The 13,703-nt window shown below is 42.8% G+C and overlaps 1 protein-coding gene across 2 annotated transcripts in view; it reads left to right on the top strand.

Annotated features, from left to right (window-relative positions):
* The first annotated feature begins 350 nt into the window (after positions 1-350).
* Positions 351-13,703, top strand: part of anos1b (anosmin 1b) — a 60,130-nt gene continuing 46,777 nt past the window's right edge. For both annotated transcript variants that reach the window (XM_086269673.1, XM_086269672.1), the window contains exon 1: positions 351-693. In XM_086269673.1, coding sequence (XP_086125799.1) covers positions 517-693 — 177 coding nt within the window. In that variant the 5' untranslated portion in view covers positions 351-516. The remainder of the gene's footprint in view (positions 694-13,703) is intronic.

Raw genomic sequence — 13,703 nt, 5'->3', positions numbered from 1 at the left:
CACGTTAAAAAAGACCCCGCTCTGGTCTCTCCACAGTGCTGGCCTGAAGTAAACCTGACCACTGACGCCTACAGCACTAACAGCTGGTGCGTGTGATGACGCTGAGGGTTGCTGGTCAATTTTATGAAAACAAATGATGCAAAAACTGTAAAATTAAATAGAAAAAATCGTAATGAAAGTGAAGAAGCGCGCATGCCACTGGCCTGATCATCGGAAGAAGCAGCGGCGATAGTAATTATTGCCGCTTGTGCACGACGTTGCCGAGGATGATGACGGTATTTAGGATAATGAGGATGAAGAACGTTATAACTCCACGTGGCCGCACTTGTACCGGTGGTGGGAGTGTCCGCGGAGGCGCTCCACTCCCTACTCGCGCGCAGGCACGAGCGGCGCTCGGATGTTTTCATTCTGAATTTATAAGTCAGAGAGAGGAGGACGCCTTCGAAACAAGAGGAAACGAGAGGGAAAAATCTTTTTGTTGTTGTTGTGTATGTTTTTGTATTAGCTTCCGGTGTAATGTCAGTTCGTCGGGCCGGTTTGGTGCTGCTTTGCGCGATGTTGGCGGTGACTTGTGCTCGCAGGAGTTCGCCGGAGCAGGAGGACGTTCAGGAGAAAACGAACAGCGCCAGATGCACATCCAGGTGCCTCACTCTGCACATGACCCAGCTAACCGCTGCTTTCAGACACCTCCAGGTACGGACAAGCATTTTGCCCCAAATCCTTTGTTTTAGTGTGTTTTTCACCTGAGGGTCATAGCCTACAAAACGCACGAGAAACCGTTGAAATAAACAGAGAAACATTTAATCCGGTCGGCTTGATGTGAAAACCCAGTCCAGTTGGTCTAATATGAGATAACGTACAAAAGTAAAATTATATATGTACTATGTTGAATGTTTACAATTACTGCTTGTTTTTGTTTGTTTGTTTGTTTGTTTGTTTTGGAGGGGGGGGGGGGTCCACCGCAGCGCTACCAGTCTTAATCAATATCGAGGTTTTGTTTGTGGTCACTTTACAATAACACAGTTTTATTATTTTGTCAAATATGTCACTTTATATATTCACATAAGCTCAGTCTAAACATTTTTCATTGGAACATATTGAACCAGTCCGTGCATTTGTTAATTATGCCTAAAAGAAGAAGGTGTGAACTTAAAATGTAAAATTATAACATGGACAGAATGATTTTTGCAGGTGATTTCCAGATGTAGTCTTAGCCACAAGTACTAATTTCACTCAGTGTGTCAGTTAGGACAGATCGTGATATTTGACTGTCTTGCTGTAGAAAATACACAATGCAGCCATTTCTAACGTGCACTTTACAAGTTGTTAATAAATGTTGCCCTCCTGTCTTTTTCCCTCAGTGCTGTGTTGTTACAATGATTTTTGGATAAGCTAGGCCAAAAGAGAAAGGTGCAGTGCAGAGTAAAGCAGCTGAGTGCTGCACTATTAAGCAAAAACAACAACAACCTTGTGATCTACACTTGAACTGTTGTTCTCCACGTGGTTTTCATCAGGAAGTTCTGACCAAATGATGTTGATGTTGCTCAGATTGAAGTCGGCCCGTGTCAATACTCTAGTGGGGCAAAGGTAGGCCGAAAAAAACTTTGGTTATTGGTTTTTAATAGTTCACAAAATGGCTCGTCTTGCAGGGATTGCTGTGCTGTGTACTGGGGCCTTTGTAGTGAGGAATGTGAGATTAACAGGGACATTAGGACGTTACCAAGTTCGAAAAGCCACTTATCGTTAACGGCTTCAACATGTGCATGCTGTGTAGTGGGTGGGAAAGTCATTAACCACAGAGTTCAGCCCCAATGGCTCTGAGGTGTGCAGACAAAAGTGTGTATGTGTGTGTGTGTGTGTGTGGGGGGTTGCATATGCTCACATATAAAACCGAGGTTTGGTCTGGTCCTTGTCCATCCAGAAAAGACCCTCGCCACCTGTGCATTGAGTAATGAGGGTGGCCTCTGGATGACTTTACCGTTTAGATGTTTGCATTTGTGTGTGTGTGTGTGTGTGTGTGTGTGTGTGTGTGTGTGTGTGTGTGTGTGTGTGTTCTAGACCAGAGGTGTGAGAAAGGGAACATTTGGTTTAAACTTTATGAACCAGTGTGCAAGAATCAAATGTGCAAATTCAGTGATTCAAATGAAACCAGGTGATTTTTCAGCACCAGCTTCTGAGTCGGGTGTTTGTGTCTTTTGCTTTGGTTTTATTACTTTCCCTAGTTTCATGAATTGTGTCAGGTTGTTTCTGATTTCTGTTCAGTTCATTTTTTCTGATATTATTGAAGCCTAGTTGTGCTGGTGCTCCAAGCTGTTTATATTTGATCCATTGTGTTTTGTAGCTTTGCATTTTTGTGGAATTCTGTTTAACTTTGATGTTGGATTTATTGTTTTTTGGACTTTAATCCCCTCAATAAATCACTCGCCTTTTATTCATTGACGTCTGACTCTTAGCATTTTGCATTTGGGTCCTCACGTCTTAATAATTCCAACATATCACAAAACAGCAAAACATAGACCTGGTAGACATATTCCTCCCTGAATTTGAGGATTTCCAGTCTTTTCTCCTTATTCTACCAGTACAATGGTTGTTAGCTTGCTGCAAAGAGAAGAAAAGGGTTTTCTGAGGGTGTAGGTCTCAGTCTGTGGGTTCCAGGCGTCTCCTCTGCCCTTCAAAAAGCTTTCATACCTGTCACTGGCTCCCTCACTGTTATTGGCCTCAAGGTTAGCCACCAAGCTCTTGGGGGGGGGGGGGCTCTTTGTCTCCTTTGTTACCAGCTGTCTGCCCAGCCTCGTTGTTGTCAGGCTCCTGCTCGGCCACCTGAATGGTTCTGGCTCTTGGAATCATTTTGTCCGGCTGCACAAAATTTGGTTCTTATAACTGATTAAAATAAAAAATCTTTGGCTTTTTTAAATCATTTGAGGATGTTAGCTTGAGCTGTAGAAGACTTTGGTGTATACCAAAAGTATTAACCAGTTAGTTAAAATAATAATAATAAAGATTGTTGTTTAGGGCTGCCACGATTAGTCGACTAGTCACGATTACGTCGACTATCAAAATCGTCGACGACTGATTTAATAGTCGACGCGTCGTTTGAAACTTTGTAAGATCACAAAAGACGCAGGAATAAGTAGCAGGATTTAAGAGTGTAATAACGGACTGAAACAGAAGATGGCAGCACTGCATGTACAAGGATGCCAGCTGCCGTTAAACCCCGAAGAAGAAGAAGCTGTGTCCCAGAATTCATAGCGCAGCCCAGCACAGTTTCCAACAATGGCGGCAGCTAGTTAGTTTTAATATTACTCTTATTATTCTTTCTGGGTCACAAAATAAACGTTTAGGCGAGAATGTAGCTGTGTAAACCTCAAATATCTGCTCAGTTTATCAAGACACCGCATATTTTCAAAAGCGCTCCGACGTTTTCGGAGACGTCTGTTACCCACTAGCTTGATAGTTAGCCGGGGGCAAGGCTAACTAGAGCCGTGAGAACACCGGACTCCCCGCAAATCGTTTTCAAACCCACCGCCGTCTTTCGCTACTCAGGTTAAACATGATATATGAGTCACTTAGATAACTTAAAAATGTTATTGTTTGGCTTTTTTCAGTGTTTTATTTGTTCCTGAGTAAATCGGTTTGGCTGAGATTAAAGTTATAGTTTTTACACAGCTGAATAAACCTCAAGCAGACAGCTGATTATCAGAAGTGTGAGATGCTCAAGAATTTACTCCTGTGTCCTGTTATATTTTAGATAGCAAGGAGTTTATTAAACTCCACCGAAACAATCTGCAAATTTCATTAAAATTTAATAAACTATCATCTTGTCTTTATTTTTAGTTAGCACAGACCTTAAACACTTAAAGCTGTAAGCTAATGATAGTTATATAAGAGCAGATGCTGCTGGTGCAATAAGCTGTAGTTTTACGTCCAATGGATGATGATCTGATTAATCGAGTAATTGCAAAAATAATCAGTGACTATTCGACTATCAAAATAATCGTTTGTGGCAGCCCTATTGTTGTTGTTCGTTTCTGTTTCTAACATCTTTACAGTGAGGATTGACATTTTTTTCTATTTTGACACATTTTGTAGAGTCTGTTTGATTAAAAATAAATGTGAGATTAATCAATAATGCACTGATTTTATTGATTGATTCTTGATTTATTTATACACCAACACCAACTGGCTGTTATCTCCACATCCACCTTGCTAACTGAGCTTGCTAGCATCAACTTATAATTTAGCACGTTATACATTCGTTTAAATGCGGTCATCTCTGGCTCCAAAAAACCCAGACGACACAAACTACATCCATCTTTTATATACAGACTGTGATTAGAAGAAATCGGAGAGGAAAAGGACGCAGAGCCTCAGAGGTTTTAAAAAGAGTCTGTGTGTTTAAACCAAAATAAAAAGCACATCAAAATTCTGAGGAAACAAGGAAACAAATTTTCTTCTCAGCCACATCCTGGAGAGTTGCATCACTCCTCGAAACTATTATAGGACAGCTTAGAGAGCACACGGATTGATTGATGGGTAGGAGTATGTTAGAGCATTCATTCCCTCTAGAAAAAAGAAAAAAGCCTTTAGATAACAGTTCCAGCAACTACGACATCAGTAAAGACAAACCGAGCTTTACTCATCCTCCTCAGTCACCACACTCAGACACAAACACACACATTGCTTCCTCTGGCTTCATGTGGGTGAACTTTGTGTTTTTGGCTCTTTCTCAGTGTGTGTGTGTGTGTGTGTGTGGCTAGTGTGTAGCCACTAGAATTTGAGTCACCAGTTTTCTATTTACACCTCTCTTTATGCTGCGTCTCTGGGTTTTCCACTACTTTCCCTTGTATGGCGTAATAGTGTAATTATAGCTCTTTTGTGTGTGAGAGAGCACACTTAAATATATATATAAACATGTTGGTATGTTGTCATATTCCCAGATTCCTCCTTGATGTAAGCTCCTAAAATAAGCGAAAAACTCCCGTCTTGCCCGAAGAGGTGAATTATTTTACACATACGTAGTAGCTCAGATTAGCCCGTGTTCTTAGACGCTCACATGCTGTGGCGCTGATGGGATAAGGGCTGGCGGTAGGTTAAACGAGCTCCCTGTGCATCCTTGTCTAAGTGTGCGCATGCGTGCATCTGTCCCGACTACGCTGCGGTAGGTAACTCTAATCGGCCCAAAGGTCGGTCAGCCAACCAGTCACGCTCTGAAAAAGACCAGAGACAACGGTCAGGTCAGGTTGCACGGAGACAGACGAGGAGATAAGGGCAGGTGGGCAGACTCGGTCAAGCGTGAAGATGGGCAGAGGGATGGAAAGACAGGAGAGCAGGCAAGCAGGTGTGACAGACGCAGGTGAAGACAGACAACTCGGTGAACTGATACGTAGGCTATAGAAGTAGACTGACATGCAGCGAGACAGGCATCCAGGTGAGCGACGGCAGGAAACAAAGGCTTGTTTGATTCGCCTCAAAGATAAAGCCAGTGCAGCTTTGTGACTGCCCTGTCATTTGATCAGTGCATAGATGGTGATAAAGTTGTGGCAGTGTAAGAGCGACTCTCACCTGAAACCAGGACAAGAAATTCCAAAACAGTAAATCACAGCTGGAATGGCAAGGCTCTGAGGGCATGGCTTTGTTGCAGCTTTGGAAAGAAAGACTCTTTTGCCACATCTAGACTGTCGTGATATTTTATATGTGCTACTTAAATCCTTTTTTCCCCCTTGTTACTCCTTTCCATTGATAAGGAGATAAATGTCACACGTACGTCTGGGACAAACAAAGAGCAAATACTGGCTTGGGTATGGCCTCACCTTGCAAGGCAACTGGAGTCTTGTGAGATTCACAAGATCACTTTTTAAAGACCATCCCCAGCTTGCCCGGCTTTGAAACTACGAGTTTACTACTCAGTAAGGTTGTAAATATCTGAAGAATCAACAGGTGGCACGCTGCCACAGTGCTCGACTGCAACTTTGCTTTTCCTGCTGGATGCTCCCCGTGGTTCATTAATCGAATTGGCTGTAATAGATCGTAACAGATGGATAGTTCTTCCAATAACCTGCCTTCTAAGGTGTGTTTCAGTGTTAGGAACAATAACTTTCTAAAGTCTCCACAGAAACACACATGCACACCGTTATACTCCAAGTTCTTTTTTGCACATTGTGCACATTGTTGCACTTTGTTTTTTTTGTTGCAATTTTTGCACATTGCACTTTATATTGTCCTGTGTTGATGGTCTGTTATATGTAGCACCATGTACTGTAACACTGCACATGGTTGGAATGACAATAAAGCCACTTGACTAGGGCTGCCACAAACAATTATTTTGATAGTTGACTAGTTGGCGATTATTTTTGCGATTAGTCGATTAATCAGATGCGGATGCTGCGATGGTGCCTAGGCCTAACACGATGGGACCACGTCATGAACACCGACGTTAGAAAGAGGATGGGAATCACGCCAATCACAGATAAGATGCAAGAAGCGAGGCTGCGGTGGTACGGACATGTGGTACGGAGCGATGAGAACTCAGTGGTGAGAACAGCACTGCGGCTCAGCCCCCAAGGACGTCGACCTAGAGGCAGACCAAAGCGGAGATGGATGGACCGAATCAAGGACGACGTGAAGAAGATCGAAGCCGATCTGACCGACGCCCTTGACCGACCCAAGTGGAGACGACTTTGCAGAAAAGCGGACCCTGCAACCGAGCGGGAAAAACGCTAGGAGGAAGAAGTCGATTAATCAGATCATCATCCATTCAACATAAAACGTACAGCTTATTGCACCAGCAGCATCTGCTCTTATATAACTATCATTAGCTTACAGCTTTAAGTGTTTAAGGTCTGTGCTAACTAAAAATAAAGACAAGATGATAGTTTATTAAATTTGACTTATATATCATGTTTAACCTGATATGCGAAGGACGGCGGTGGGTTTGAAAATGATTTGCCGGGAGTCCGGTGTTCTCACGGCTCTAGTGAGCCTTGCACCAGGCTCGCTATCGAGCTAGTGGGTAACAGACGTCTCCGAAAACGTCGGAGCGCTTTTGAAAATATGCGGTGTCTTGATAAACTGAGCAGATATTTGAGGTTTACACAGCTACATTCTCGCCTGAAAATATGTTAAACGTTTATTTTGTGACCCAGAAAGAATAATAAGAGTAATATTAAAACTAACTAGCTGCCGCCATTGTTGGAAACTGCGCTGGGCCGCGCTATGAATTCTGGGACACAGCTTCTTCTTCTTCGGGGTTTAACGGCAGCTGGCATCCTTGTACATGCAGTGCTGCCATCTTCTGTCTCAGTCTGTTATTACACTCTTAAATCCTGCTACTTATTCCTGCGTCTTTTGTGATCTTACAAAGCTTCAAACGACGCGTCGACTATTAAATCAGTCGTCGACGATTTTGATAGTCGACTAATCGTGACTAGTCGACTAATCGTGGCAGCCCTACACTTGACTTGACTAGACTTGACACAGGTTGGCAGACAGTTGGTTTTCTTTGTTTTTACGCTCTTTGCGCTAACTCACTGGCGAGCTTCCTAGTTTGAATACTGTCAGTCTTCTCGTCTAAACCCCAGTTTCTGACGGAAGGAGAAGGAGAAAGCTTTAAGATTTGGGAATGTAATAAAATCCCCTTTGTTTTGACGCTTGTTGTTTACAGGATGTAGGGCGCCACGAACTCGAAGGTGGACACAACAATGAGTCATGGGGCTTCTGTCGGGAAGCTTTCGGACCTCAAGGCTGTTCTTTTGGGAAGAACTTTATATTGTGTTGAGTGGACGTTAGTCATGATATATTCATCACACAAACAAGCCGTACACCATCACCGCGTTTGCTTCTGGTCATCTGGGTGTGATTAGCAGAGTTAATGCCTGATGTTAAAGAGACTTTCTACTGCACCTCACCACAAGCGCTGACCACAGCACACACCCACACACACACTTTCTCCTCCTCTGTCTCTCCTGCACACACTTTTGTTTTTTTTTTAATCACTGCATCTGGCAGAAGTGTGATTTATATCTCTCTCCCCTTCAAACACTGACGGGTGTGTGCAGCTGCGTGCGTGCACGCTGACCGTGCACGCGTCGTCGTGTTTTATTTTAAAGGCTAATATCAGGTTGTTTTTCCTTCAGCAAAGATCAGCAGCAGCAACCATGTGGAAGTCCTTTAGCGCAAGTGTTTCCTACTCCGAGGGTCAGTCTTGTGCTTCTGATGGGTCTCTCGTGACAGATTTTTCTTGCGGATCCCAGAACTGAAAGTTTAAGACCCAACAAGTGGAAAAACTTAAGATCGCTTTTTTTGTCTTTTATTTTATTGTAATACAGTGGGGCAAAAAAGTATTTAGTCAGCCACCGATTGTGCAAGTTCCCCCACTTAAAATGATGACAGAGGTCAGTAATTTGCACCAGAGGTACACTTCAACTGTGAGAGACAGAATGTGAAAAAAAAAAAATCCATGAATCCACATGGTAGGATTTGTATAGAATTTATTGGTAAATCAGGGTGGAAAATAAGTATTTGGTCAATAACAAAAATACAACTCAATACTTTGTAACATAACCTTTGTTGGCAATAACAGAGGTCAAACGTTTACTATAGGTCTTTACCAGGTTTGCACACACAGTAGCTGGTATTTTGGCCCATTCCTCCATGCAGATCTTCTCGAGAGCAGTGATGTTTTGGGGCTGTCGCCGAGCAACACGGACTTTCAACTCCCGCCACAGATTTTCTATGGGGTTGAGGTCTGGAGACTGGCTAGGCCACTCCAGGACTTTCAAATGCTTCTTACGGAGCCACTCCTTTGTTGCCCGGGCGGTGTGTTTTGGATCATTGTCATGTTGGAAGACCCAGCCTCGTTTCATCTTCAAAGTTCTCACTGATGGAAGGAGGTTTTGGCTCAAAATCTCACGATACATGGCCCCATTCATTCTGTCCTTAACACGGATCAGTCGTCCTGTCCCCTTGGCAGAAAAACAGCCCCATAGCATGATGTTTCCACCCCCATGCTTCACAGTAGGTATGGTGTTCTTGGGATGCAACTCAGTATTCTTCTTCCTCCAAACACGACGAGTTGAGTTTATACCAAAAAGTTCTACTTTGGTTTCATCTGACCACATGACATTCTCCCAATCCTCTGCTGTATCATCCATGTGCTCTCTGGCAAACTTCAGACGGGCCTGGACATGCACTGGCTTCAGCAGGAACACGTCTGGCACTGCGGGATTTGATTCCCTGCCGTTGTAGTGTGTTACTGATGGTGACCTTTGTTACTTTGGTCCCAGCTCTCTGCAGGTCATTCACCAGGTCCCCCCGTGTGGTTCTGGGATCTTTGCTCACCGTTCTCATGATCATTTTAACCCCACGGGATGAGATCTTGCGTGGAGCCCCAGATCGAGGGAGATTATCAGTGGTCTTGTATGTCTTCCATTTTCTGATGATTGCTCCCACAGTTGATTTTTTCACACCAAGCTGCTTGCCTATTGTAGATTCACTCTTCCCAGTCTGGTGCAGGTCTACAATACTTTTCCTGGTGTCCTTCGAAAGCTCTTTGGTCTTGGCCATGGCGGAGTTTGGAGTCTGACTGTTTGAGGCTGTGGACAGGTGTCTTTTATACAGATGATGAGTTCAAACAGGTGCCATTCATACAGGTAACGAGTGGGGGACAGAAAAGCTTCTTACAGAAGACGTTACAGGTCTGTGAGAGCCAGAGATTTTCCTTGTTTGAGGTGACCAAATACTTATTTTCCACCCTGATTTACGAATAAATTCTTTACAAATCCTACCATGTGGATTCATGGATTTTTCTTTTCACATTCTGTCTCTCACAGTTGAAGTGTACCTCTGGTGCAAATTACTGACCTCTGTCATCATTTTAAGTGGGGGAACTTGCACAATCGGTGGCTGACTAAATACTTTTTTGCCCCACTGTATGTGTGTGTGTGTATATATATATATATATATATATATATATATATATATATATATATATGAGCATGGTTTCTTGTTGTAGGACTTCATTAAAAAAAGCAGCTGGAGGCCTTTTTGTGAAGTCTGTATCTTTATTTTACAATATTCCGTCTTGATGGATTTGTTGTGTTGAATGTTGGCTTTTCATTTATAAAATATCCTTGAAGAAGAAACTTTAGCCAGATGAACAGCATCCTGTTTCACAACACTCCCCATCCTTTCCAGTCTCCTCCTATTAACTAATATTTATTTCCACATTTCACCTTCTTTTGACTGTCTCTTTATTCTTTTCAGTATCCTCCCTCTCTCTTACTTCCTCTCAGTCGCCCACATCCAGCTTCTTTTCTCCTTTTCTAGTCATCTCATGCAAGTCCACCTCCTCTTTCTCTCACAGACTTTTTTTTAACATGTGCAGCTGTTTTGCCGCAGACACACATACATACACTTACCAAGACCCTATGAAACCTCACTCTGACCACCGTTTAATGGCCATACGGCACACAGACCCATCTAAACTGGCTTAATTGGCTCTGACAGCAAATATGTCCCATGAAATCGACTTGGGATTAGCTCATATGTGTGTGCATCCATATGTGTGAGTGTAGACTACAGAAGGCTCTAAAGTGGATTGACTGACACTGGAAGGATGTTATGGCATGAAGAAGACAGGAAAAAGAACGATACCGTGAAAAAGATTGAGAGCGAGGATGAAGATGTGAGGCCAGCAGGGGGGAACACGGCTTTATATCTCCTCTGTGAAAATCTGGAGATACTTAGCTGTCCTCGGTACTTTCGCTGGAAGATCTATAGTTTATCATCGGTGTCATTTTTAAGTCCTCTCCTGTCATTTTTACAGGAGTTGGCAGAAATGCAGAGACTTGGAAAGGCAGTGAGTCCAAATGAAACACAGAAGGAGTGACAGGGTGACCAAAAGAGGCTAATCCTCCGCTTCCGTAATCCCTCTGATGGTGCATGAATGTTCAAACAACCCTGCTTAAGGATCTATAAGCGGCACAAAGCAGCGTGATGTTGACAAAAACATAAAACTTTGGACTACCTATATACCTACATCAAATACTTCGTAGCAACCGATATCCATCCATGGTGTGTGTTTGCTAAGAAAACAGCACAAACTTGACAGATTTGCACTTATCATTTTGTTCCACTGTTCAGAAATCACACGGGAAGAAATGGAAGGTTCATACTTACAGCAGCTTTAATAGACCAGATAACAGCGCTCTCTCTCTCACCCATACTCTTGTTATTATTAGGTTCTTGCTAAAAACTAGCCTAATACCCAAAAGTTCATATAAATTCATCTGGCAGCTTCGGAAAGAGCTTCTGGGAAATGTGAAGAACGACAGCCAAAAGTATTAAAAGTGGTAAATTATACAACCCATCAGAAAGTACTCCTAGCAGCAGGTAGCAGCACTGAACATCACCAACTGATTGCACTAATGGATATCTGAGTTGCCTTTTGGGTACGTGGTAGCATAACAGCTCGGACTCATCGAGCAAAAATGTTTCACAGAGTAAGATTTAATATTGGCCAGTAAAAGTCACACAAACAAACCTGCCTTGTGAAGTGCATGTAGTATTTCTGCGAGGGCACATAAGGGTTTTCCTGTTTTGTTTTTGAATGGAAGCATATTTTCTTACACTTCAATGATACACCTCAATGTTGCAACGCTGAATTTATGCAGAAATAGATATTTAGCCGTCCTATGTTCTTCAGTGTAGATTCAGAGTGTGCACTCCCTTTTGTTTCATCGTCATTCAGCTGCATCTCCCTGTGCCCGGTTCTTCCTGATAAAAGGGAGTTCTTCCGCCCCACCATCAGATTGCGGAGGTTTTCCCTCTCTCTTACAATACGAAACGCCTCGAGGCGGCTGTTGCTGTAAATCAATTGTTGCGATCTAAATAAATTTAACTTGAGTGTAAAAGTGAACCTGTCTAAACTTCCAGGCTCACATTCAGTTTGTGTTTTCAAACAGAATCAGTCTGAGATGTTATCTTGAAAAGTTGTAATGTTGAGAGACTGAAGAAGAAGCTACTATAAGATGTGTATCCATAGCAACAGGGTTTTTGTACTGCAGACAGTATTAGCAAGCTTAGAAGTCAGCAGAGGAGGGAAGTGTTTCTCTCCGTGTCTCTATGCGGTACCATGACACCGGTTCCTTCGTTTCTGCCTCATCTGTTCTTCTCTGCATTTATTGTTCCCCACAGACTTGTTGCTAATCTATTCATTGGGGTTTACACAATTACTGTAATGTGCTACTGCTTCCGCCTTCCTTCTCTCTTCTGTGCCGTTTAAAGGCTGGTGTGCAGCAGCATTATCCCTTTAAACCTCCAGCACAGGTTACTATTAAGCCAAGGGTGTCTGCCCCGTCATTAGTCATTTAGTGATCACGGAGGTATAATGTCAGAGGTCAGGAATACCTCTTTTTTTTTTTAGATACTTATAGATACTGGGAAACCTTGAAGCTTTGCTCAAGCTTAGCTCAAAATCTTCATTTCAATCTTATTCATTGTGTCTTTTTCTTGAAAGCTGACCAATTCTTCACTCCTGCCAACAGCTGGACAAGTGAGGCAGTAAGCAGCTGTAGCAGTGCACGGCGTGAGAGTATGAGAGGAATGAGGCAAACAAAATTTATGTCGAATTTGGGGCTCTAATCATTTTCACACATATACTCAATGGACGGTCTCTTTAGAAATCTGAGGTGACTTGCGGTTTGTTGGTTTTGGAGATGTAAAACAAGAATCTGGAGCTGTGTTCCCCGTCTTATAGTCAGCATTTAACTGTCTGACAGGCCTGTCTGAACACTTTATTTCAAAGTCTGTCTCAGGTTTAAGACCTTCATCACCCATGACTGATCTAGTGGCAGTAATTTCTTCACTTCCAGGCTTAGTGCTTGCACAAGTCACCCTCCATCCATCGATAACAATGTGCATCCGTTCTGAGCGTTACAAGCGAAAGCGTCAGTTCAGCATCTTCGGTACCGTGAAATCCCTTAACTCCTAATCTCTAACCTTTAACCCCAGCACTGTCACCTTAACTATAACCCCATAGCCCTCATAATACCAGAAGAACAAATGCTAACCTAAAACCCTGAAAAGGGTGTGTGTGTGTGTGTGTGTGCAAAGAGTTGAGCTGGTTCAGGCTAAATACAGCTCACTCAGGAGAGGGTTTAAGAGTTGTTAAGGGGGCTTATCCAACACACACTAGAGGCTCAGTCTTTCTCTCTGAAGGCATAGCCACATAACAACAGGCAGTTACACACAAGTATTATAATAGTTGTTTTGAAGGTGCACAAAGGCTTCATGATTTTTCTGATGATGACAAAGCATTTCAGAGGGAAGGGCCGCCTGTTGTGCCAAAACTGACTATCCTGCCAAAGGAAGCTCAAAACAGCTGGTAGAAATTGCTATTTAAAGGCATCAAAATGACTCAAAATCCTCGAATTATTGCAGAAAAGCCAAATGAAAACTTAATAGTTTGTTTTTACGCCAGTTTAAGGGCTCAAAAGGGGGTCTGTGAGTAGTTACAGCCACACTGTGAAACAGCCACACTGTGTTCATGGATAATAGTTCTCCACGTTCAATCCAAAGTACCGTATTTTCCGCACTATAAGGCGCACTTAAAATCCTTTAATTTTCTCAAAAATTGACAGTGCACCTTATAATCCGGTGTGCCTTATGTATGAATTCTGGTTGTGCTCACTGACCTCGAACCGATT

This window comes from Aulonocara sp. 'chitande type north' Nkhata Bay, linkage group LG17 (genome assembly GCF_057382095.1).
Source record: "Aulonocara sp. 'chitande type north' Nkhata Bay isolate Kocher_YH1m ecotype deep benthic linkage group LG17, A_spYH_male_GT1.1, whole genome shotgun sequence".
NCBI classification, from domain to species: domain Eukaryota; kingdom Metazoa; phylum Chordata; class Actinopteri; order Cichliformes; family Cichlidae; genus Aulonocara; species Aulonocara sp. 'chitande type north' Nkhata Bay.
Note: the sequence above shows the minus strand (reverse complement) of the source record. Positions and strands in the feature narration are given on the sequence as shown.